The sequence below is a fragment of the Chenopodium quinoa genome, unplaced genomic scaffold, assembly GCF_001683475.1.
Source record: "Chenopodium quinoa cultivar QQ74 unplaced genomic scaffold, ASM168347v1, whole genome shotgun sequence".
Taxonomy (NCBI): domain Eukaryota; kingdom Viridiplantae; phylum Streptophyta; class Magnoliopsida; order Caryophyllales; family Amaranthaceae; genus Chenopodium; species Chenopodium quinoa.
The window spans coordinates 743,560-767,188 of NW_018743812.1; the positions used below are offsets into that span (position 1 = coordinate 743,560).

Consider the following 23,629-nt stretch of genomic DNA (forward strand, 5'->3'; position numbering starts at 1 on the left):
ATGGGGGATTTGGTGGAGTCATACAGTACTAGGTTACTGCTCTGTTATTCTGTGAGTTGTATAAGTGTAACGGTTTAACTCGTAATATTTTCAATTGTGTATTATGGAGTAATAAACATTACCGGCGAATAAAAAAAAAAAAAAAGGTCAATCATGATATGAATAGTACAAAAGTCAATCTAAATTCACTTGTTTTGAGAGAAGGAAAATTGCGATGTTGCAAATTTTGCACTTGCAAACTTAAGTAAAGACACTTGCTGCAATGCTGCCTAATGTATCTACATCTTAGGGCTAATACGATGAGCAAGTGATGTACGACGGACATTGTTTAATGCACTCTGTATAAGTGTGCAACATATCACTTATGAGTATTTAACAAATGTATGAGTGCAACTATATGACGACATTTTTTTTTAATTTTTTTTTTGAAACCATATGACAACATTTTAATCCTGTGTAAAGAGATAATTTAAAACACCAATATGAAAATTTTAAATGACCAAATGAGAACAACATTTCAACAACGCATAAATGATATGATCATGGTTAAACTGTAGTTCAAATCAACAACTCAACATCTTTACTTGTAGATTACCCAAAAGAGGGAGAAACTGGAATTCAAGTTTCATAATAATCTTGCAACAGTTGCAAGTCTTGCAACCAAGCCCAGATATCTTTTTTATCCAAAAAAAAAAAAAACACACACACACACACACACAAACACACATATTTCTAAGAGAAAGAAATAAAAAACCATTGCATCATAGAAAATGAAAGCAATACCGGGAAGCAATTATTCAAAGTTTGCTGCCAAACTTCCAACAACAGGGAAAAAAAAAACACCAAACTGTCTGACAAGGGCATTTCAGCCAACAGTTTCATCAAGGTTTGACAAACATCCAAGTCATTTTATTGAAAACAATCATTAGGGGAAGAACTGACGGGCTTGAATTTAACCTCCAAGCTTGCTCTCATCCTCTCCATGGCCAGGCGCCGGTGGTGCCACACTCGATGAAGGTAGGTAAGTAAGAGTAGGAGGCCACGGTGGTAGAATGAGCCTCTGAGCTGTGTTTGCTGGAGGCACTGAAGCTTGAGGCAGCTGGGACATGTTAGGCACATGAGGCAAATACGGCACTGAATTCACCAGTGCCAATGGCGGTGTCGGCATTTCGTAAGCTCTAGCTCTGTTCAGTTGATCCTGGCGAGGATTCTGCAGAAAACCTGGGTAACCTTGCTCATGGGCAAATGCCTGGTCAGGATTGGTATAGTTGTTTTGGCCCATCAGTTGACTGCGAGAATTCAGCGCAATAATACACACTGGAGTAGGGGAGACTGTGATACTGTGGTCCAGGAAAGTCTGCCTTACTTGATATTCCTACAACATTGAACCACACACCAACAGCGAGTAAGTTTTCAAGTAAAATTTATTCTGAAAAGCAAAGGCTTGCAAATTTTCAGCCATTTCTACAACATGCATAGAAAATTTGAAACCCATATTACACAGAAACAAACCTGCAGTTTGTCAATCAGAACATCAAGGGTGAGCCCAGGAACGTGCATACGACGAAGAACCTCTAATGGATCAGCATCTGGATTGAAAGTCAAAGTAAAAACATTAAAACATAATCATATAAAAAATTGCATCATTTAAAATTGTTAATTAGATTCTTACCATAAACTCCCAAACCGTGAACAATTCCGAGAAATATATTCTCCATATACGGTGTCCAAGTAAATGAAGACGAGCCTTGAAATTTTCTCTTTGCTACATGGATTTCAGACTCATTAAATGTGACACCAGATATTGGGGATCTACGGGATTGTCTGAAAAGTTCTACTTCCTTTACAAAAGCATGCTGCCACAAGGTTGCAGCAATCCTTGAGTCCAGTGGCTTCACATAACAGAACATTGCTCCATTCCGAACATATTCCGCCTTAGCACATGGTTGATCAGTATCAAAAAGCACTGAAGAAAGTGCAACAATTAAGTGAGAAAAGATTTTGACATACACATTGAAAAGAAGTGAAACTGGCACTTACTGACAACAGCCATCTTATATTTGTTCTGTAGGATGTCTAAAACCTCAAAAGAGCACATATCAGGCAATTTGGTGGGCATCAACACCAAGTCAACCTTCCGTTTCTTCTTCTCTAACGTCTCCAGAGCATCAGCTCCTTGGCAAGCTGTGACGACTAGTGATGCAGCCAAAAAAGGCAACTACTTAGAAAATGCCAATAAAGAGGTGGTGGTAATATATGCAAGATTCTATGGAGGAAAGAATGTCATAATCTCCAAAAATTAATGTACATTCACTTGAATTTAGGAGTCTCAAATCAGGACACATTTTGATCATTTACAGCCCATGTAAAAAACTCCTATTATTTTCTTAAAGTTCGTTCTACATCAGTATTTAAAAATTCCACTAACTATTTCTTATTCCTTATTTTACCATTTTTTTCCTCTTTATATGGTCCAACACCCCACAAAATGAGACCCATTAAACCTTTCCCTTCCAAAAGAACCCAAAAAGGGCATATGAATGGTCATTTTCCTATTTTCCTTGATTATTGGAGTTGTAGTAACCAAGTAGAACTCAAAAAAACGGAGGAAGTAGTAAAAATTACAAAGCAATTTAATTTAAAAAATACATTTCAAGAGGATTTCCAACACACATCTGTATAATCAACATCAACTTATCATTTGACAGTCAGCTTAGGTTCACATTCATGAGAAAAAACAAATGCAAGACTTAGACAAAAAATAAAAAAGCAAGCAAGAGAACTTTTGGCCTTTTGGGTCCTTTAAAATGATACGTAGTATAAAAATTCCAGATGACTAGTGATAGGAAGAACAATACAAGCTCTATATAATTTTAGGCCATATCACTACATGTAAACCCACAATCCTGCTATACCACACAGCAAAGAGTTATGCTGCCAGCTAGGCACTACCAGCAGCTGCATAACGGACATCTCGTCTACCAGGAGTAGTTCACAATTAGAGGAAACTAGAATATTAACTTCAGGCAGATTTCATCCACTATGAGGTGTTTAGTATATAAAAATGAGAGTTTGGAGATTAGATGGGGTGTTATTGAATTAATATTAATAATAATATTTTTTTTTTTTAAAAAAAAAACGAGAGAGATACACATGTTCCATTTCATAAGCATAAATGGGAGTTTGGTATGTTAAAAAGTGGTAACGGGAATAATTAGCAATTGTACATAATCTATAAGTTCACAACCTCTTCTTCCATTTCACCAGTGGCTAAATGGATCCATATTTCCAACTCAATTCCCATCCACCTGATACCTATCCTCCTCCCTCCAATGGTAAGAGAATGGTGGGAATAGCCCCTTCCTATTCCTAAATCTTATCTCACATTTCATTCCCAACACCCCAAACAATTCAATTGGGATCTCAATCCCACCATCAAATAAACATGCCAAACACCCCCTTGTTTCTACAAGTATTAAGCCATAAACCCAGAACATGGTGTAATAAAACTTTTTTTATTTAAATAAATAAATTAATAACACTATCATTGTTCTTTTCAAAATAATACAATATTTCGATGATGTGGATATATTTTTTTTTATAAAAAAAAATAAATTGAATCATAGAATAAAGTATGCTTAATTTACATATATCATCCTTATTAATTGGAAAATATCCTAAACACTACATTTGTTTTTATCAAATTTACTAAACAATTTTGATTTTTTTTTTTTTCCCCCAAAAATACTACCTCCAGTTTTTTAGATGACACATTTAGACTTAAGCACTATTCACACACTTTCCTTTGACCGTATTTTGTGATTTATACGTAATAAAAAAAATAGTCACGTGGGATCTTGTTATTTTCATCATGATATATGTTTTCAAAATACTAACTTTTTAAAAAATTTGCTTATCGGTAATTAAAGATATTAATGGTTGAATTTGTGTATTGGCAAACGAGACTAAAGAAACATATCAACTAAAAAGAAACGGAGGTAGTATAATTTATTATCCATTCCGTACTAGACTTTACGTTTGTCTTTTATGGTCAACTTTTCAAATATTTGACTATAAAAACACAATATTATAAACATAAAAAACAAATCACGCGAAATCATGTTAGATTCGTTTTAATATATTATTCAAAATATCTTTTAAAGAATTTTTACTCAAATTTAGTTAAATATATATATGGTCAAAGATGTGTATTGGTGACCGTAAAACTCAAAACGTAAAGAATAAAAAGCAATAGAGCAAGTATCTATCTATTTCCTAAACTCAAAATTGTGACATGACAACCCATATGACACTCTCAATGCTCTTAAAAACACCACAATCCATAATGAGAGCTAAGAACCAATTTGGATTGTTAAATCTCCATGATCGGACGATCAAGATGCCACCCATAACATTATTAAAACAATCCAAATTGATAGTTCTCTTTACTTTTGACACGATCGATTTACTTTTGAATCGATTTGATTTTCTCATACTTTAAATCAAATAAACAGCAACTTGTAAAGCAAAATTAAAACAAAGGGATAAAAAAAAAAAAAAAACAACACAAAGATTTTTTCTGAAAATAAATTCATTAACTTATGGATTGATTTATAATTTTTAAACGCTAATGTCAAATGTGACAAATCATCAGGATATACACAGAGGTATTCATGAGAATAATCTTATCAGCATCAAGAAACAAATACTAATATATAAGTGCATGCGAAAACAATAGATTAATTTGCATGATTCAGTACAAACCTCTGTAATTTGAATTAACCAGGAGGGCCAATGTATTTTGTGAGGACCTAGGGTCAGGATCCACGAGCAAGATGCAAATATTTGGGTAGCGTTCAGTATCCATGCTGCAAAAAAACACTATGAGACAGGAGAGGATGCAGACATATAGAGGCAGAGGAAAGGAAATGTGATGTTTATATTGAGAGATGAGGAACTGAATAGGCTTTACATAGATGAATAGACCTTATAAATGTAGGGTTAGGAGCCTTAAAAATGACTTTAGTGTGCTATAATATCTTTGGTATAAGTAACGTTCCCAATTGAAACGATAGGAAGCTTCTAGGCTGTAAAAAATAAAAAAGCCATATTGATTGAAGAAATCTACCATATAAGTCAAAGAAGGATTAATTTCCAAAAACAATACAAACCACACCAGATTTTCAGTTCCGTTACACCTAAACAAAAACAATACGACAAACGGCGTTTAAATAAGGCAGAAACAGACTTGTCCTAGTTCCGAAGAAAAACGTGACAAAAAGTAGGAAGGTAAAATTTGATTTGACAAGCCGTTACACATGACAAGTACCATTCCTTGGACAAAGTATCATTTACCGAAAGACGTACTCATGTATTATAGTCTCGGTTAAAGAGCTCAAATTTTGACCACGAATTCTCAACAATATGCAAGGAAAAACAGTCATGTGGGGGTCTTGCTAAAATCATCTCGATATGTAGTTTTCAAAAGTAACTTATAAATTTTGTAATATGGAATTTAAGAAATAGACAATTAAAGAAGCGCATTAAAAAGTGTGGAAAAACCAATGGTATAGCAAAAGAATTAAGGGAGTACATAAATTAGTAAAAAGTTATCTACTTGTAAGAAGGCTATTCTGTTCCAAGGTCCTTAATTGTATTTAAACAACATTTTTTTGGGGGTAGAAGCCCCTCCGTTTCTCTTGGTTAATGCTTAAAAGTTAACAAGCTAAGTCTAGGATTTTTCAGTCCAAACCCGTCAGCCACCCTCTTCCACATATATTGTGGAAGAGAAACATCCCTAAAGTGTAAATTTTCGTCTTTCTTCTTTTCAATTTGTCATTTCTAGGGCAGAGGTGAAAGATACCAGGTCGCCTCTACAGAGTTCGGGACATTCAAAATCACAAATTGATATGAGGAACCTGATACATGGTGCACAACACATGGTATAGGAGATAAGAGAGTAGGGACTTGCCCTGTTTCATGTTCAAAATAGAATGGAGTAGAAGAACGACACAACCAAGAAGCTCATGCTGTAAAGTAAGGATAGATTATGGAACGTGAAGCTCTCATTGTTACCTTGTTAACTAAGGACCACATGCACAGCACAAGCCCATAATCAATGAAAACTATCAACTTTCCACAATTGATTAATGCCATTAATTCACAAAAATAACTATTATGACAAGAGATTTACCTTCCTTGGAGGGACAGATTGTGAAACATGATACTCTCGTTGATAATATTACCCTGGATAGTTTAACAAGGTTATAATTTAAGTATCAAGTACAATGATCATTAATCTAATCACTGTACTTGTATATCCAAATAATTTGTTTTGAAATTAAAAACACTAATCATCAGCTATAAACAAGTTACCAACAACCACATTCAACAGTGACATCGAAATGTGAGATTTACAGTTTTGCGTTTCTTTAGACTGTTAAATAAATAGTTAGATGCTCAAATGCAATGCTGACATCAGTACTTTCAATTCAAGTTCAGACACATGTTTTTTTTCCCCTTCATATTTGGGGGGCATGGGATACAGAAGGAAAATTTGAAAATTAGTAACATCAACAGACTGCATCACTGCTCTAGGTGGCTGCAAACAACAACAAAGCCTTAGTCCCAATATGATTTGGGGTCGGCTAACATGAATCGTCATAAGGAACCCTCTAATATGGACATAACAAGATATATAGCAATAACTCAAAATCAGAGGATCATGTAAGAGGATCGATGACATATATGCATAAGTGTAGTCCACCAAAATTCATTATGCATCTTGAAATATAATTTCCCTATTAATTGCAGGGGAGTCACGAAAGATTTCCCTACTTATGATTGGACTACACCAAGGGTTGGCATTGAGTTCTCTCTCTTTGCAACAATATTGGATGAATTAACAAGATCTATCTAAGGTGAGATACCTTGGGTGTATGCTGTTTGAAGATAATTGTATTGGTAAATGAAACTAAAGTTGGGGGTTATTGCCAACTTGGAACAAGAGTTTAGACTAAGTTGGAGCAAGAATGGGTACATAGAATGTAGTTTTAGCAATGTGAGGAGCTCAAGTGGGAATAAAGTAACATTGGATGGTCAGGAGGTGCCAATGAGCAAGTGTTTTAAAATCCTTGGCTCAATTTTGCAGGAGAATGAATAAATTGATTAAAAACCCACAATATTAAAAACAGTTGGCCAAAATGGAGGGTATTGTGACTGTAGCATACATTTTATCGAACGGCTATCAAAGCAGCGTTGTTATTTGGGTCAGGCAATCAGGAAGGATCGTATAAGAAAGACGCGAGTGGCAGAAATGCGTGTACTGAGGATAATGAGGTAACTTATGATGGCAGACACTGAGGATAATATGAGAGAGAACAGATTGCGTTGGTTTGGGCATGTTGAATAAGGAAAGGAAAGGGACGGGATCAGGGGTATCTCAGAAGAAGCAGGATAAGGCCAAAGATGACTTAGTTGGAAGGAGTAAAGGGCATAAAGAAGTAGGAGCATATACCACTGGACAGAAGGAAATAAAAGGAGAGAATCATGGTTAGTGAGTACTGGTGATAAAATCTTGGTTCATATAGTCAACCCCATCCTTGGGATTACGGCTTTGATTGTTGTTGATTTATGTCAATAAAGATATGATCAAGCACAAGAAATTTTCTTCTAAATTATAACACAATCATTCCATAAATACATAAAATAAAATACAATAAAATGATAAACAATGAGACAAGTCACAAGTGAAGAAGACAAGGAACTCTGGCCGGACATTAGTCCTGCAATTTGCAAACTAGTAAAGTCACGACCATCCTAATAGAACTTGGACACTTGACGAGTGATATGCATGCAGAATCTAACAATAAACTTATGAACAATTATCTTTATAACTCACTTCCACGACCAAAATGCAGAAAATCAAAGTAAAATTACGAAAAGAAATTAGATCCTCAAATTACCTGAAATTGCAAGGGGACTGAGAGAGAAAGTGATATAGAGTATTCAGTCACCAACCGAAAGACAGAGGAAACCCGAAACCCCCAAAAACGGCAGCTTCGAAACCCTAGGAGGGGAGCTTGATGACAAAACCCCCAATTCTTCAGTACCTCATTCCATATCCAAAAATTCAGGAGCATTAATTTGCAGAATGAGTATAATTAAGCTTCAAACTATAAATCTGATCCAATCCCAAGATAATGCTCACCACTTATTATCAAGTATCATGCATTCTAAAGCCTAAGTAAAAAAATAAAAACTACTTCGTATAATCCATTTATAGAACAGTATTTTAAAAAATCCTCATACACCTCAATTTGTCCATAGCATTTATCTTCTTCTTCTGACACTTGGGCTGAATTGCTATTCATAATAACAACTTGATCTCCTGTCACCCTAAATTGATAATACTTCGTATTATATTTTATAATGAAAAAGAGAAAAGAAATTAGAGAGAAAATAAGAGGATGAGAACATTGCAATTTCATTGTTTCAGAGAGGAAAACAAAGATAAGGAATAATAGAATGAAAAGGAGGGGATGGAAAAGGATTATAGAGAAGGCAGAATAAGCTTCAAAAGAAAATTAAGAGGGAGGAAAAGCTAGAAAAGCAGGTAAAGCATAGGGGCAATATGGTAAATTTACTTTACTCCTAAGTGCAGAATCATCATTACATTGTTCATAAGGAACAGAAGGCAAGTTAACATTTTAAAGGTTTATTACTAGTTTTTAGTCCGTGTGCTAACGCGAGCGGCCCCCCAAGTTATCAAAACGTTTGGAGGAAAAGGGTAATAGCGGCAATTTGATAAGCACTATATTGTTAGATAGGTAGCATATAATATGTAGTTCGGTCTTTTCCCCTTAGCAATATATATCAAGAGGCCATTATAAAATATTACATACATTGGGGAATATAAATATATAACGGATATAGCAGATTGATAGTAAACAAAAAAAACTCAGTGTTGGACAATCTGTTTGTTGAGCAATATGCATTGGAAAATGCGTGCAAATTCTTCTGTTAGGATTAAATGATTGAGTCAATAAGATCAACAAGCAAAACAGAACACTTTGTTGGACAGTTGTAAGGTTGAAAATTTGAATTGGCTCCAAGTTCTAAGCCAAAAGTCTAACAAGTTCAGTCCGTGTAAAATCATAGCAAAAACTCAATTGAAGTCTGTTACACCTATTTATCCCCTTTTTCCTTTAATAATAGTCTTACTAAAAAATTTGAGCATCTATTTTTTAGATGCTCAAAACCATTACAAGTACTGAGGTTTTAGAGCAATACTCTCTACTTCAATATTGGGAGGCAAGACCAGACAGATTTTTTATGTTCCAACAGACAAAGATAACAGTTATAAAATACAGCTCAAACATAGAGTGTTCCTATAGTTTCTGAACTTAGTCAATGCCACAACAAGAGCTGAAAATTTCGAGGCTTTTGGATCTCTAACCTGGATATCTTTATCCTTTTAAGTTTGTACTGTTTTTGGTGTATTTGATGCTATAACAATTTTGAACCTGAGAAAGGAAATAACTTTAACTTTATAGTCAACTATAAATACAGCTATTGGAAATAACACTGTTTAAGAGGAAAAAAAAAACATCTCATCTAAAGATATCACATGTTGACTTAATTGTTCAGAACTGAAAAGTTATATCATCAGTCTTCAGATTGTTCAAATGAATATAAATTAGATCTTCCTTGATGAGTGTCACATACAAGAAAAATGATTACTTCTAATCTCAAAAACTGATTACAGACAATAAATGACAAACCTGATCGCCAGTACAACAATCAGAGAGAGAGAGGGAAAAAAAAAAAAAAAAAGTGAAAAAGCAAGTATGATAGCAAAAATGACAAACCTGATCAAGTGCAGAGGCAAAGAGGTCCAACACATGACCGTGTCTAGCATTTTGTTTTCCTTAATTATCATAAAATTAACTGCTGTTTGAAAAAAAAAAATGTGCAACATCTTTACCAAGATCCTTGTGGGAACAAATAGGCTCTAACAAATAATTGGATACAATCTGCAAAAGGAACAGAAAAGGTAAAATAAGAAAGCGACATATTTCGGATAACACATACATATTATTATACACCCCATTATGCAAGATGCAGTGTGTGTGTGTGTATAAAGCGGCTTAGGCAGAACTCTATACTGTATAATTTCTATAGTACCAGTTGTTTTGCCGCCTCCACTTAATGACCTAAATTTTAATTCTTGATAACTATAGAAAGAGTTTCTTTAGATGTGGTAGCTGTGGACAGATTCAAGATCAGTGGTGGAACTTGGTAAGGTGGGAAGCGACTACCTGGTGTTCCCCCATACACATGACACAAATACATCATTTAAACACCAACATGGCTCAGCTCAGTTTGATTTTACTTCCTAAGCTCCAGTTTGTGCTTAATTTTGATTCAACTACATCATTCAGTTCAAAAACAACTCGGCTGCTATATTTGGAGTTTGAGATTTGCTGAATAAAAAATTCATGGTTCTTTGTTTTTTTGTTGATAGAACTTATACTCCTATCATCAAATCATTTTCTTTTCTCATATCCCCAAATAATATACTATAATAGCAACGCCAAAATGAAATCCCTCAGCATAAACAACATAACCGCCTCCACAAAACAACTCAACTGATCACTAATCAACAGATTTACAACTCCAATGAATTAATTTCTTCCATATATATGTATGAAGTGTTCACAGAAAAGATTTGATGCATTAAAAAACCAATTAACTTCTCTCCCTACCCCTCGCTTTCGGTATTTTGTTGTGTACAAAGAAACTCAAAAGTCTAAAGACAAATGGCAATCAGTACATTGCCTAAATGTCATACCTAGAAATAGCTACAAGGTTATTGTTAGCAATAGAGGAAACAAATTGTAACATAGACTGAAGAATCCTAATAATGCCTAAATTACACAATTAGGTGGGAGTTCAACATCTAACTTGGAAAATACTGTTGCTACTTCGACCCTAACATGCTTAATCATGAGGTAAAGAATAAAGATAGAGATTACAAAGCTCTAGATTAGGGATAAAATAAGACTGTGATTTCCAACCTAAAAACATCACCAAAATGCAATCATATTAATCACCAAAATGATCATTTTAACTAGAATTATAAGAGTAAAATATTCAATAAACCAAAATGCACAAATCAATAAAAATTCAGGCCAAAAAACCAACACTTCCGAGTCATACATGTGATAAACTAATCAAAATTCAACACATTGCTAAGAAAATGCAACTAAATCAACAAAATTAGCACCCAGAACAACTCATCAAACTAAATTGGAAAAATTGACCAAAATATGATCATTATGAAACAAACCTTATCATCGATTCAAACAAAACAACTCATAACTTATTTATAAAATTCAGTAATTTAAATATTCGTACTATAGCACCTTTAGATCAACCCTGACATTAAATTCTTCTCGCTCAAAATCTCAGTAAAATCAGTCATACAACATTTTCAAAACTTCATTAATTATAACCGTTGGTTTGATATTCAATCTGAAGAATCCTAAACCAAACTGACAAGTAAATTAACGACGAGCCCTAGATTGTGAAAATGATAGTCGATGAAATTAATAAAGACAGCTTACCTCAGACACCACTTCAATGGAGGAGATAAAGTTCAGAAGCCGCTTCAACTCCAAAAACAACTACGCAGTAAAAATACTCATATCTCTGCCATTTCCAATTTGATTTTCAATAGTGTGACCTTCAAAAAAATAAAAAATAAAAATAAAATATAATAAAATAAAAAAAAACAACAACAAAAAGCAAAAAGCCAACTCAATTAAAGGGGAAAAAAACCTTACAAACATCCGTAAAACCTAGTACATACTAATCACAGCGACAAATCAATTAAAAAAAAAATAAATAAATAAAAACTAATCAGAAAATTAAATAATTATTCAATGACCTTGAGAACTTTTAGCTTCATACTTTCGTGTTCCAATCCAGCGATGAAGGCTGATGTATGAGCAATGGAAATCCAAATTAATTTTTGAGCAGAATTGAAAAAATGATTTCAAAAGTAGCAGCGGTATAATAAACAAGAATGCGGTGCAAGAAGCGGCAGCCGTAGGACATCAGAGTGAAGTGATTGAAAATTAAATCAAATTAAATGAATAAAAAAAAAAAAAAAAAATTCATATAAATCTTACCATAGTATGAAAATTAACAATTCAGACGGACCCAAAATAAATAAACCATCGACAGAAAAGCGTTGCATCCTTACCAAGCCTAGCAGAAGACGAAGCATTTGTTGATTGCCCACCTCCTGCCATTTTTGCTGCTTAAAAGAAAGAAACTCCTAGAGAGAGAATGATTACATGGAGACATTGTGGGAGGAGTTGATCCGGAGGACCGTGGAGAGAGGAAAAGAGTACATTACATAGACTCTCAATTTCTCAAAAGCAATGGAAGGGAGAAAAACCAGGGGAAAAAATTATTTAATAAATTGAGCAAAATCGTAATTACACTGCTCATAAGTGAACAGTAGCAAACTTCTCATATTTTAAAGGGTATAGATTTAGGATAAGCACTCAACTTCTTTGTGCTGACAGAACTTCCTTGAGACCACCTATATTAAAAATGAGTGATCAACAAGATAGCATCAGTTCAGAAACACCAGGGAAATTATACACAATGACACAACAGTAATGGACCTCCTGTACTGGCCACTGATGCTACAAGGCTTTCACCAGAGAAATTCACAGTCAGAAATCCAAACATCCAATAAGCAGCAAAGCCATGCAAATCCTTGAATATAGGACCAACACAACCTCAAGGGTCATAAGGACATCAATCTTACTTCTTCATACTAAATACTGATACTAATTAAAACATGTATACAACCATACTCAAATGTCACTGATTTCCTTACTCCATCATATAATAAAGATGTTTTCAGAGATGTTAGTTATAGCAATGGCATTAAAAACTGAAAAGTAATGCAAACAAACTAAAAAGATGATATATCTCAAAACCGAGGAAATACTGCGTTAGTATCCAATCTAAAAGATACTTGTATTGCATTGATGTTTCATATTGTCTAAATTATTTAAGTGGACACTTACTTTAGTATGAAGAAGAACACTAAAAGAGACACCTGTTAAACAAGGTTTATCTCCAAAGAAGAATATTCTTGTATCCATGTAGACCTTGGTGGTGCGCAACTACTACACTCCTCTATCATTACCTCCCTCTCCCCCCCCCCCCCCACATGGTCTTCTTTTTTCCTTTGCTGTCACTCTAATAAGCACAATTAAGCCACATATTAGACAATACAACACATTCGAACTCTCCTTCCATCTTATCCTGCTCTTGCCAATCAGTCGCTTGCTTGTGTCAGCATTGCCTCACATCAGAAATAGTTAAACATGCAATAAGATTAAGAGAACCCAAATCCATTAAATTTATACACGTGTTAGTGAGATCAGAAACTAGCTTCCATCAGACCAGCTCACTACCTAATCGCACAAGCAGATTAAACATGCTTAAATATAACCTACATGGCACACGATACCAAGGACTTACAAAAGATAAGATGTACAAGTTAATATAGACAACAGATTTTCAGGGAAGGGATTTAGCTGAACAAAAGCCGACGTCTCACAGATTTAGAAAGGCTTGGACTTGAAGCCTTCTTCTTTTCTTTCAAATATCCAGTTCCTTCACTTTGAGCCAAATTTTGGTTGTCTTTAGCCTGATTTAGTGGTTTGCTTGAACGATAATAGTCAGTAATTGCTAGCTGAACACCGCCTGAATGTGAAGACGGTGACTCTATGCATGTTCCCCTAGATCTGGACACTTTTCTCTTGGACTCTTTCACTTCCTGCCAAGTGACAAATAGATGAGATTGATATTGTCAGAAGAGAAACTCGAAATTCCCAAAACTTTAACCCAACATCCCAAAACTTTAGACAATAAGCAACCAAAGTATGATGAATGCACAAAGACAAGTGCTAACATTATAAAAGTATTAAACAAATCTATCAATCACTATCACCTGAAAGATAACTAATAAAGAAGATACAGATCAGATGAGACTCATGAAAGCTATACCTTCTGCTGCAAAAAGTTGTCAACTTCTGCAGGAAAAGCAGCTTGGACTAGCTCTAAATTTTCATCTGTTAGTATAAAGCTGCTTTCACCATCAACGTGAATTTGAGGCACACGCAACTCATCCAAGCCATTGCAAGTTCCATCCATTTGAGTCTCTTCAGATTCAGAAGCGGATATTATAGAATATCCTTCAGAAGGTACTGAATGGTTGGCATCGCTCATCGATGATCCAAATCTCCTCCACATGACCACATAATATTGATGACCATACCTAATTTTTAGACGTTGAATAGAGTCAAACTTATATTGTTCAAGCAATAAAAGTTCACAAGGATGCAAAGCCATATCTCTCAGAAAAATGGTGGAGAGCATGGGGAATATCTGCTGCCGAATGTATGATGGCTCCCAATGCAAATGATAAGCCAAAAAATCAATTAACATTTCAATATCTGGTTCATTCCACAATAGATCTGCACTGTATTCGGCAATATCTGCAAGCAAAGATGGTGGATACTAGATGATTACCAACAGTAGGACAGGACAGCAAGCAATGTGACTGATCCAAAAATGTCATGAGTAACTTCAAAAAACAGCATTTTACTAGACAGCAAATATTACTGATAATGCTGAGTTAAAAACAACATTTGACTATGTAGCAAATATTGCTGATGATGCTGAGTAGCAGTCCAGAAAGAAGCAGGATTTAAAAATAAATAAATAAAAGCAGATCTTGCACATAGCATTTACAAAAACATGCTAAGTTGAATCACAATTAAAGTTACCCTTTGTGAAGTCAACCATTTATGTGATTTGGGGTAACTATCCTGTTGTATATTTATCAATTGTACATAAGTTTTTTCCAATAGCATACCCTACAATAGAAAGACAAAGCTCCAAAACAATAAGTTATAGTAGACGCAATTTAGCATCTCTAACCTTTCCTTTTCACTGGATATCTTTGATGAAAAAGACACTATCCTCACAACAAGATAAAAAGGTCTACAGCAATCATATACACACTTCTAAATAGAGTTAAAAGAATTTAAATAAATGATATAAGTGCCACCTTCACTTCTCAGATATATTTCAATAATCTCTTTGCAAGGAAAATTGCACTCCATGGCTATCTTCTTACAAACTCTAAAGTGAAAATTTTCATTCTTCTTAAGTTCCTTTTCCTTCCGTTCCTGTAAAGCAAAAGGCAGGCAAAGCATAAGTAGTTCGTCAACTGACAATCTGAATGCAAATGTCAATTAACTCTTGTAGCTATCTGGAAGCCTCTAACCATGCAAGAGTGAAAACTAAAAACAACTAGGTGGACAGAATCAAGAACATGTACAGTGCAAAAAACGTCGAAGCTTTCTGGTGTGCAACTTAGCAGAACCACAACTGCTGCTCTTAGTGAGACCTCAAACGTAGGAAACATAAGAAGTGAACATATCTTTTTTACTTAATCCAAACTCCAAATTTGTTTTGGAGAGCTTTTGTCACCTTCAGGCAACATCTAGGAGAAGAGGGGAAATGGAAAATAAAATTATGAAAACAGACTAAAACATATAAACAACTTAAGACGAAGGAATCATTATCAAGCTGCCTATAAGAGACGATGCACGTTGTAATGTATAGCAGCATATAATATGAACTCAACACTAGCGTACATCACAAACTTTCACAGGTTATGCATAAATAATGACCATGGATAACAAAATGGGTACAAAGATTGGTCATTCACAACATTAGTTGATTTGTATAACTCCAAGCCAACTATGCCCCTTCTGAAACCTTGTAACTCTAGTTTATAGACTAAAGTGTAAAGTTTGGAAAGCTCCTCCCTCTTCCAAATTTAAAAATAAACTTTGACACTTCCCTTTGCTCAAACGAGAGCTCGCCTTGGATTTTGTTACTAGTAATCATTTTGGATCACTTAGAACTTGGAGGCACCAAATTAACTGATCCAACTTAAGCTTTGCACTCCAAGAAGCCATCAAAAGTTAGTATGTAACTAGTGTAAAAGCAAGTTTTGTAATTTTAAGGAAGCAGTGTATATACTTCGTATGTTTGTATTATATTTTGCTTACCGCAACTTCTTTAGAGAGATAAATAGATAAATATACGAACGGAACTTCGACAAGCTATGCTTGGCACGTGGAAAATTAATAAACAATTTTTTTATTTGGGGGGGGGGGCGCAAGATGAGTGAAGATTGTTACCCTGTCACAACTAGAGCATACACATTTGAACTTAGGAGGCTTTTTACTACAATTCACTCCTGTGATGCTATGACAATACTCACAAGGCACTTGGCTATGGAGAGATTTGTTGCCTGGATGACCACAAAAAGAGCAATGAGGGGCTTTAGATTTCTGCAACAACATATCCGAATTTCTTGTACACTTGCCAGGAGAACCAAAATTGGCATTAGATGGAAACATGTGCCCAGAACCTATTTCGCTTAACCTGTAACAGTAGTTCAACTAATTAAAAGCCATGTCCAAATATATATTGTCCTCGCTTAAGAATGACTGAAGAAACCAACGATTTCAAATGTTTAGTGGCAAACCTTTGTAAAACTTCGTCTTCATTATACTTTTTTACAAAACGAAGAGCTGTTTCCATCCCGATTCCTTGCACTCCATTTATATTATGATCACTTCCAACCAGAAGAGAAACAGCTATTAAGTGTTTTCTTCCCAGGCCAAGACCAACTTCGATGTCTTCCACATAATAGCATTCAAATGGTCTCTGAACAAAAGGGAAATCAAAACCGATAAAACTTGGAATTGGTCAGTGTAAGCAACACGATTACATATTAAGTCAAGGAGGGAGAAAAAAATGAGCCAGAAGATAAAAGAGTGAGACAGAAAACAAAAAAATAAGAAATTATGAAACATAAACTGGACTGTAGCAATAGAACAGATCCAAAGAATAATAAGGGCTCACATCCATGTTCAGCAGTTCCAATGATCATTAGGGTATAAATAAGACCATTTGCAAGAGAGTGAAGAAAAAAGGAGCCCATAAAGAGTATATGAGACATTGAACAAGATAAGGAGTTACCGTGGATTTAGGATCCACGTGTTTTATCACACACTTAGCGCCAAAAAGTAAAGCATCACTGTCAGATGTAATGCAAGCATCTACAGCACCTTCACTGTTCAATTGAGCACAAAGTGCTTCAGCTTCACCTCTAGCTCTAAAAAAAGGCATACCAAGATACTTGAGAAGATCCTGCAAAAGCATACACCAACTTATGAAAAGAGAACTCGTAATTCAAAACAAATCATTGAGATTAGACTAGATGAAATCTACAGCCAACAGTGATTGGGATAGTACTAGATGAAATCTGCAACAGAAATAGTAAAAAATTTAACTTTATTCTAATGAGATAATGACAATCAAAGCTGATAAGCCCTGAGACGACATAATCCTGCCAAATTGTTTAACCATAATATGATAGATAGAGGCCATTTCAAGCCTTATTTAATATCAACAAATTAATACCCCAGTGCATCTCACGCCTCTCATAAGACTCCTTCCAGGTAAAGTATGGCTGTATGGAACAGTCACGTCGTAAGCACAAAGCAGCCTTTCTCTGTAGTTACAACCTTAGAGGTTATCTTCTTCATACCCTTGATCCAGAAGGCATTTTGGTTGCTACTAAACAGCAAATAAGAACCAAATTCTAGTTCAATGATACAACTAATCCAGTCCATTGTAATCACAAAATCAAAATTAGGAAGTTGTGCCGGCAATGACTCTAAACTTTGCAGGAAATGATAGATTGCACCCTAATTGCTCCTAAAGGGAAACAATACAACTCACACACACACAAGTATGGAAATAGAATAATCATCATAAAAACAATTCCAATGCTTGCAATTTAGGTCACTAATATAAGCAACTTGCTGCAGGCCTGCAGCCACTATTAGGTCTATTACCGACGCAGAACAGCGTCCTACATTTGTGGAGAAGTTCACACTTACTCACGTACTATTTCAAATTGCCAAGCTAAAAAATTAAAAAATAAATGCTTTATGAACAATAACTGTGAAGGATCTTACTCACCACACACTCCTCCACACATTTAACAAAAAACTTGTTCCGATCAACCGAAATACCCTCTTCCACAACAGGCATATCCTTGGGATCAATGCCAGAGGATCGGAAATACCGTGCTATCCTTGCTTTAGACTTCAAGTGTGATGGCTTCCCATCCACAACAAATACAGGATATGCTCCAAACTGCAAACATTCAGCAACACTATAATTAATAACCACGACCTTCACTAATTATGGTTGTGTTCTACTCACCCGGTATTCACACATCTAAACCAAATTGAACTAATGACCTTATTTTAGTAGTAAAATCAAATTCGGGTTGCCCTAATTACTAATTACCTGAACTTATTTTTCATGAACTTTTATAATTTGAAACTTATCTAAACTTATTAACCCTTGTATAAACTCAATATATTAAATAGGTGAAAATAAGCTGAACAGAACAAGACCTAAAAATTCCTGCATTTTAAAATCACCCTCATAGTTTCTTGCAAAAAATAACAAATATCAATATAAAACTGATGAATTGAAAGAACAACAAAAACCCCAAATGTAATTTCTTCTCCTAGCATAATTCTGTACAAAGAACACCATTTGGGTATTCAAATCATTCAACATTACTATGATCATTCTCTATTCAACTCAAAAATTGGGAAAATTGTCTAAACCCAGATAATAAAATCAAAATTAAGGAAAATTACCTTAGAAAAAAGGTTAATTGTACGGAGGAAAGTGAGGCGTAGATGAGGATTTCGAACACGGGAAGATTTAAGGGCAGTTTCATGTTGAACAATCCATAAAGAAAGATCAACAGCAACTTTCTTGTTCCTTATAAAATCAAAACCCTCATATCGAGCGTAGGGTTTTAGGGCATCCCAGAAATTTCCTCCAACACCCATCAATTTTTAAACCCAGAAATTTTGAATTTTGATTATTTATACAGTGGAATTTTGAGTGAGGGTAACTGAGTTTTGGATAAAGGTAGAATCTTTCATAGGAATTTTTTCAGTCTGTGTTTTTCGTGGAACCAAATTACAATTCCAAACGAAGTTGTCGGACAGGGGTAACAATTTTTTTTTTTCTTTTTTCGTTTTTTTTTTTAACGATGGAGCAATTTTCTAGATTGTGTTAAAAGAATTTAATTTTCCTCAAATAAGTTAATTCTACAAATGTTTCCTTACATGTTTTCGGTTTATTATGCGAATGAATTACTCTACAATACTTTTATGAACCATTGATTTAATTGATGGTAGTTGCTAAGTCAGGAAGAAAAGTAAAATAATAAGACACTTGTTAACGTGAATGATTGATATTGAGTAGAATTAAACATTTCTTTCCTAGTTACATATGTGAGGGCGCTGCCCTCTCTTGCATAAAAATAAAAAATATATATAAAACAATTACTTATGTTGATTGTTGATTATTTGTGGAGTATAATGTGAGTGACGAAGTGTATAAGGTTAGAAGTATTATCAAGTAATCCCATAAAACAAGAGTGTCTAATCAAAATTTTAAGTTAAAGATTAGCTTATTGACTTAGTATCTTTTTGAGACATAGGAAGAATTTGTTTTGTGGAAATGGGGATTTTAGGAATAGATTGGGAAAAAAGTGGAAACGGATATTCATAAATTAAGACAATGCATTGTAAATGGTAATGTGTAATGGATAAATAATGAGTTTACAAAAAATATAGTTACTAAAATTTCTCCTCTTCTTCTTCTTTTTCATTTTTTTTTTTTTTTTTTAAAGACTAAAATTTCTCTTTCTACCTATACATCAACGGTACTTTAGTCATTTCCCAACTCCTCCCATACTTTCATTCCCCACGTCTTTGCTAAATCCATTCTACCTAAATGACATGTTGTTATAAGATGATATGTGGAAAGCCGGTTTCACATGAAATGAAACCAACTAACATAGCACAAAGTAGGTTTCTTCCTAATACCAATTGACATAAAATAGAGTAGCTCACTTGGGTAATAATTATAAAGTGTATTTTTTTTACTTTATCTTTCGATGTAGTACACATAATACTCACACTTCTACTTAACAATCCTCAATTAAGTGTGATTACAATATTACATACGCTCTCCCTTGGTTAATAAGTACAAATAAATAACACACTAAAATTGTTAAAATATGTGCGGGGTCAATAAGTTTCGAACAACTATCACAATTTTCTATCTCTGTGCCTACTTTGACTTTTTTCGTTTTATGTGTTTGGGAGATATGGTACAAAATCCTTCGTTGTATATTAAGCTAGTTACTATTATATTGTTTGTACTTTCATAAGATAGATAAAACTTGCATCTCGCTTATCTATGGATGTAGCTAACTCATTGTAAGTGAAGCACGTAAAATATGTGTTTTTATTTTGTGGGATGTCTGACTATTCGTCACAACACAAACTAATTAAACAACATAAAATATTAGGAGTATATGAACATTAATTACTAACCTGGGCACGGGCCGGGTTGGCCCGCGTGCCGCCCGGCACGGCCTGCCCTTCGACGGGGCACGACACGGCCGAGTGGTGGCCCAGCACGGCACAGTGGCCCGCCGGCGTGCCGTGGGCCGTGCCACGGACAAGAGCTGGACATTTCGGCACGGCACGGCACGAGCCCACCCCTTGGCCCGCCGTGCCGGCCTGTCCAGGCACACCCAAGCCCGCAATATATATATATATACATATATATATATATATATATACACATATATATATATATACACATATATATATATATACACATATATATATATATATACACACATATATATATATATACACACATATATATATATATATACACACATATATATATATACACACACATATATATATATATATATATATATATATATAGTGTAAACATTTAAAAAAAAAAAAAAATAAAAATAGGAAAACTGCCAGCCCGCAGCCAGCCTGCCAGGCCAGCACGCAGGCCGGCACGGCACGAGCCCGCCAGGCACGAGGGCCGTGCTAGGCCGTGGGCTGGCCTGTGAAAATGGCCGGCACGGCACGCTGTCTTGGGCACGGCGGCACGACCGGCACGGCACGCGCCGGAGCCCGTGGCCCGCCAGGCACGGCCCGCGGCAGCACGGCCCGGCACGATGCCCAGGTTTATTACTTACCCTTATACCCCACAAAACGACTTAAACAAACTTTACCAACCCTTACAAACAACTGAAAAACAAGGTAAAAGCTAGTAATCCCTCTAGCTTTGCAAACACAAATACTATTCATTTCATGCAAAACAAAAAGTTTGAAAACATTAATGAAGTACTAATGATAATACTGGCCGGTAATGTAATTGGTCAATTAATAGAATCATGTACTAATTCAAATCACTGAGAGATTTGCAAATTGAAATGGAACATAGATTGGAGTGTAACTCAAAACACCAGGAGATGCTTCCAATGCCTGAGCAAGCATGTTTTGCACGCAACCGCTGCACAAACTTCTATCCACACTAAGATTCTCTAATTTGATTACTGAATTTCAAAATATTGTAAACCATATCATTATCAAGGGAGTATATATAATATACAAATTATTACACTTTAACTATAACTTTCCTTTATACAATACTCGTAGCTATATGATTTGTATAGTAGTAGTCGTCCAAATTAAAATGAAAATCGTATGTAGTACTTTCTTTATTCATTAAAGTTTTTCGATTCAAATGATGACTATATATTTCACAAAATGTTAAAATATGAACAAATAACAGAAACGAAGGACATATAAATACAAAGAATTGGTTAGAGTTGATATTGGTCTTGGGATATACGCGTAAATTCTTATAAGCTTGTTAGTAATTTGCGTGTGGCAAATTTTCTATATAGTGGACCTTTAATCAAACTATTAGGCCTTTCAGCCGTTTATACATTTGTAAGTGGTCTAAACTCAACTTTTCGTTTACATGACTATTACTCATCTCCATTTTCATTCTTTGTGCTTAATTCTTAACTAATTAAATTACAACAATACGACAACTAATTACAGATGTAGGAAATAACTATGTAATCAACTTACCTACAACATACCGATTACTAGGTAGGCCAGAGTCGGCGAAAAACTATTAATCTTTAATCACTTCATAAGTAGAGGTGGACCAATTACATGTACATAGGTGGATAAGTGAGCTATATTAAAATTAACTAATTAACTCGTCATATTATCAGACAAAATTTGAGCAGTAGAGTTAACTGTTGATAATCAAGGGGAAAGGCGTCAAACTCTCGAGTTAAGAAAACGATACTCCCATACTTTGTTAAAAAATCATAAAGTAAACCTCACCATTGACCTTAATAAACATACAATACTATCATATCATATATTATAAAGTTAATTAAATATTAATTATGTTGTTTGTTTGGTACGTTGTTGTTACATCATACTCCGTCCATTAACGTATCCTATGACCAACTTGTAGTTTTTTATCTGTACTTTAAAAAAAAAAAAAAAAAAAAAAAAATCTTAAATAACATGCTTTATAATTCATATATAAATGCCAATAATATGGACAAAGTTTGTTTGTAGTTCTAAAAAAACAAAAGTAAATACTTAATTACAAGCTTCCAATACTAAGAAGCATCCACGGTTCTACTCCCCCATGCCATTCCCACGTACACACTTCTTTGGCATGCATGTCTTTTTCACATTTTAATTTTCAAATGAATATTGTATACAATCATAGCTTATTTGTAAGTTGTATTTTAATTGTATACATTAATATTTGTTTTTTTTAACCTAATACAAGATTTTGATAATAAGAATTAGGGCTTGATTCATCAACAATACTTGAGTTAATAATATGGTTAGCTTTGGAGTTTGGATAGATGTATATGACATATGAAGTATACTAAAAGTTTTAATTACATTACATATGTACTAATAGGAATATGTGGAAAAGTACAAGGTTCTTATTTTGGCGATGGAGATGGAAATACAAGCTAATGTTTATGACATTTTTTTTTCAAAAGCAAGGTTTGATGAGGAAATTTCCACTCCCAATGAACCGACTCCTAATATAATGAGATTTGATCCCATAACCTTTGATTCATGAGTTTAAATTATCATCACTCATCAAAATTTCAATTGAAAATTAGTTTTTTGTATGCCTCAAAATCAAGGTAACATATATTATACAACAAAGTAGTATTAATTGTGACAAACCATCTCGAGTATTAAATTATAAAAAAAAAATCTCACTTGTAGCTATTGTGCAACAAGTAATATACTTCACATTATGAATAACTCAAGTGCAAATTTGTTTCCTTCAACTATATTATTGTCCATATATATGAGCGTCCAAAGAAAGGTTCAAATTTTCAAATTAATGTTTCTAGTCAATCACAAATCATCAAACAATCAATAATTTTATAAATAGTGGGAGTAATGTCCGATTAAGACACAAATTAATAAAAGTTTAATTAAATAGATTAAAAATTATCAACTTAGGCGATCAT

At 34.4% G+C, this 23,629-nt stretch overlaps 2 protein-coding genes across 3 annotated transcripts; both read right to left on the minus strand.

Annotated features, from left to right (window-relative positions):
• Positions 1-515: 515 nt before the first annotated feature.
• Positions 516-13,209, minus strand: LOC110685362. 2 transcript variants are annotated; one of them, XM_021861884.1, is made up of 11 exons: positions 12,269-13,209; positions 11,951-12,000; positions 11,628-11,746; positions 9,870-10,034; positions 7,965-9,524; positions 6,194-6,246; positions 4,765-4,868; positions 2,041-2,193; positions 1,673-1,966; positions 1,513-1,589; positions 516-1,375 (listed from the first exon to the last, which is right to left on the minus strand). In XM_021861884.1, exons 5-11 carry the CDS (start codon positions 8,139-8,141, stop codon positions 953-955), a joined length of 1,281 nt encoding a protein of 426 aa, XP_021717576.1. In that variant the 5' UTR covers positions 8,142-9,524; positions 9,870-10,034; positions 11,628-11,746; positions 11,951-12,000; positions 12,269-13,209; the 3' UTR covers positions 516-952. The 2 variants fall into 2 exon arrangements, with proteins under 2 accessions (XP_021717576.1, XP_021717577.1); XM_021861885.1 differs by lacking the exons at positions 7,965-9,524; positions 9,870-10,034; positions 11,628-11,746; positions 11,951-12,000; positions 12,269-13,209 and adding an exon at positions 4,987-5,087.
• Positions 13,210-13,398: 189 nt separating this feature from the next.
• LOC110685361 (flap endonuclease GEN-like 1) lies at positions 13,399-19,488 on the minus strand. The gene is made up of 8 exons (XM_021861883.1): positions 18,858-19,488; positions 18,163-18,339; positions 17,155-17,325; positions 16,658-16,839; positions 16,308-16,554; positions 15,164-15,284; positions 14,098-14,588; positions 13,399-13,867 (listed from the first exon to the last, which is right to left on the minus strand). Exons 1-8 carry the CDS (start codon positions 19,053-19,055, stop codon positions 13,622-13,624), a joined length of 1,833 nt encoding a protein of 610 aa, XP_021717575.1. The 5' UTR covers positions 19,056-19,488; the 3' UTR covers positions 13,399-13,621.
• Positions 19,489-23,629: the final 4,141 nt, after the last annotated feature.

What these genes read in the sequence shown, in the direction of transcription:
- LOC110685362 (XM_021861884.1), bottom strand. Translation starts at nt 8,141, where the DNA reads ATGCTCCTGAATTTTTGGATATGGAATGAGGTACTGAAGAATTGGGGG. An exon ending in CAGTCCCCTTGCAATTTCAG is followed by an intron (nt 6,247 to 7,964) that starts GTAATTTGAGGA and finishes TAAACTATCCAG; the next exon opens with GGTAATATTATCAACGAGAG. An exon ending in TTCTGATTGACAAACTGCAG is followed by an intron (nt 1,376 to 1,512) that starts GTTTGTTTCTGT and finishes TCAATGTTGTAG; the next exon opens with GAATATCAAGTAAGGCAGAC.
- LOC110685361 (XM_021861883.1), bottom strand. Translation starts at nt 19,055, where the DNA reads ATGGGTGTTGGAGGAAATTTCTGGGATGCCCTAAAACCCTACGCTCGA. An exon ending in CAATTAACCTTTTTTCTAAG is followed by an intron (nt 18,340 to 18,857) that starts GTAATTTTCCTT and finishes GAATGTTTGCAG; the next exon opens with TTTGGAGCATATCCTGTATT. An exon ending in ACAACTTTTTGCAGCAGAAG is followed by an intron (nt 13,868 to 14,097) that starts GTATAGCTTTCA and finishes GTCACTTGGCAG; the next exon opens with GAAGTGAAAGAGTCCAAGAG.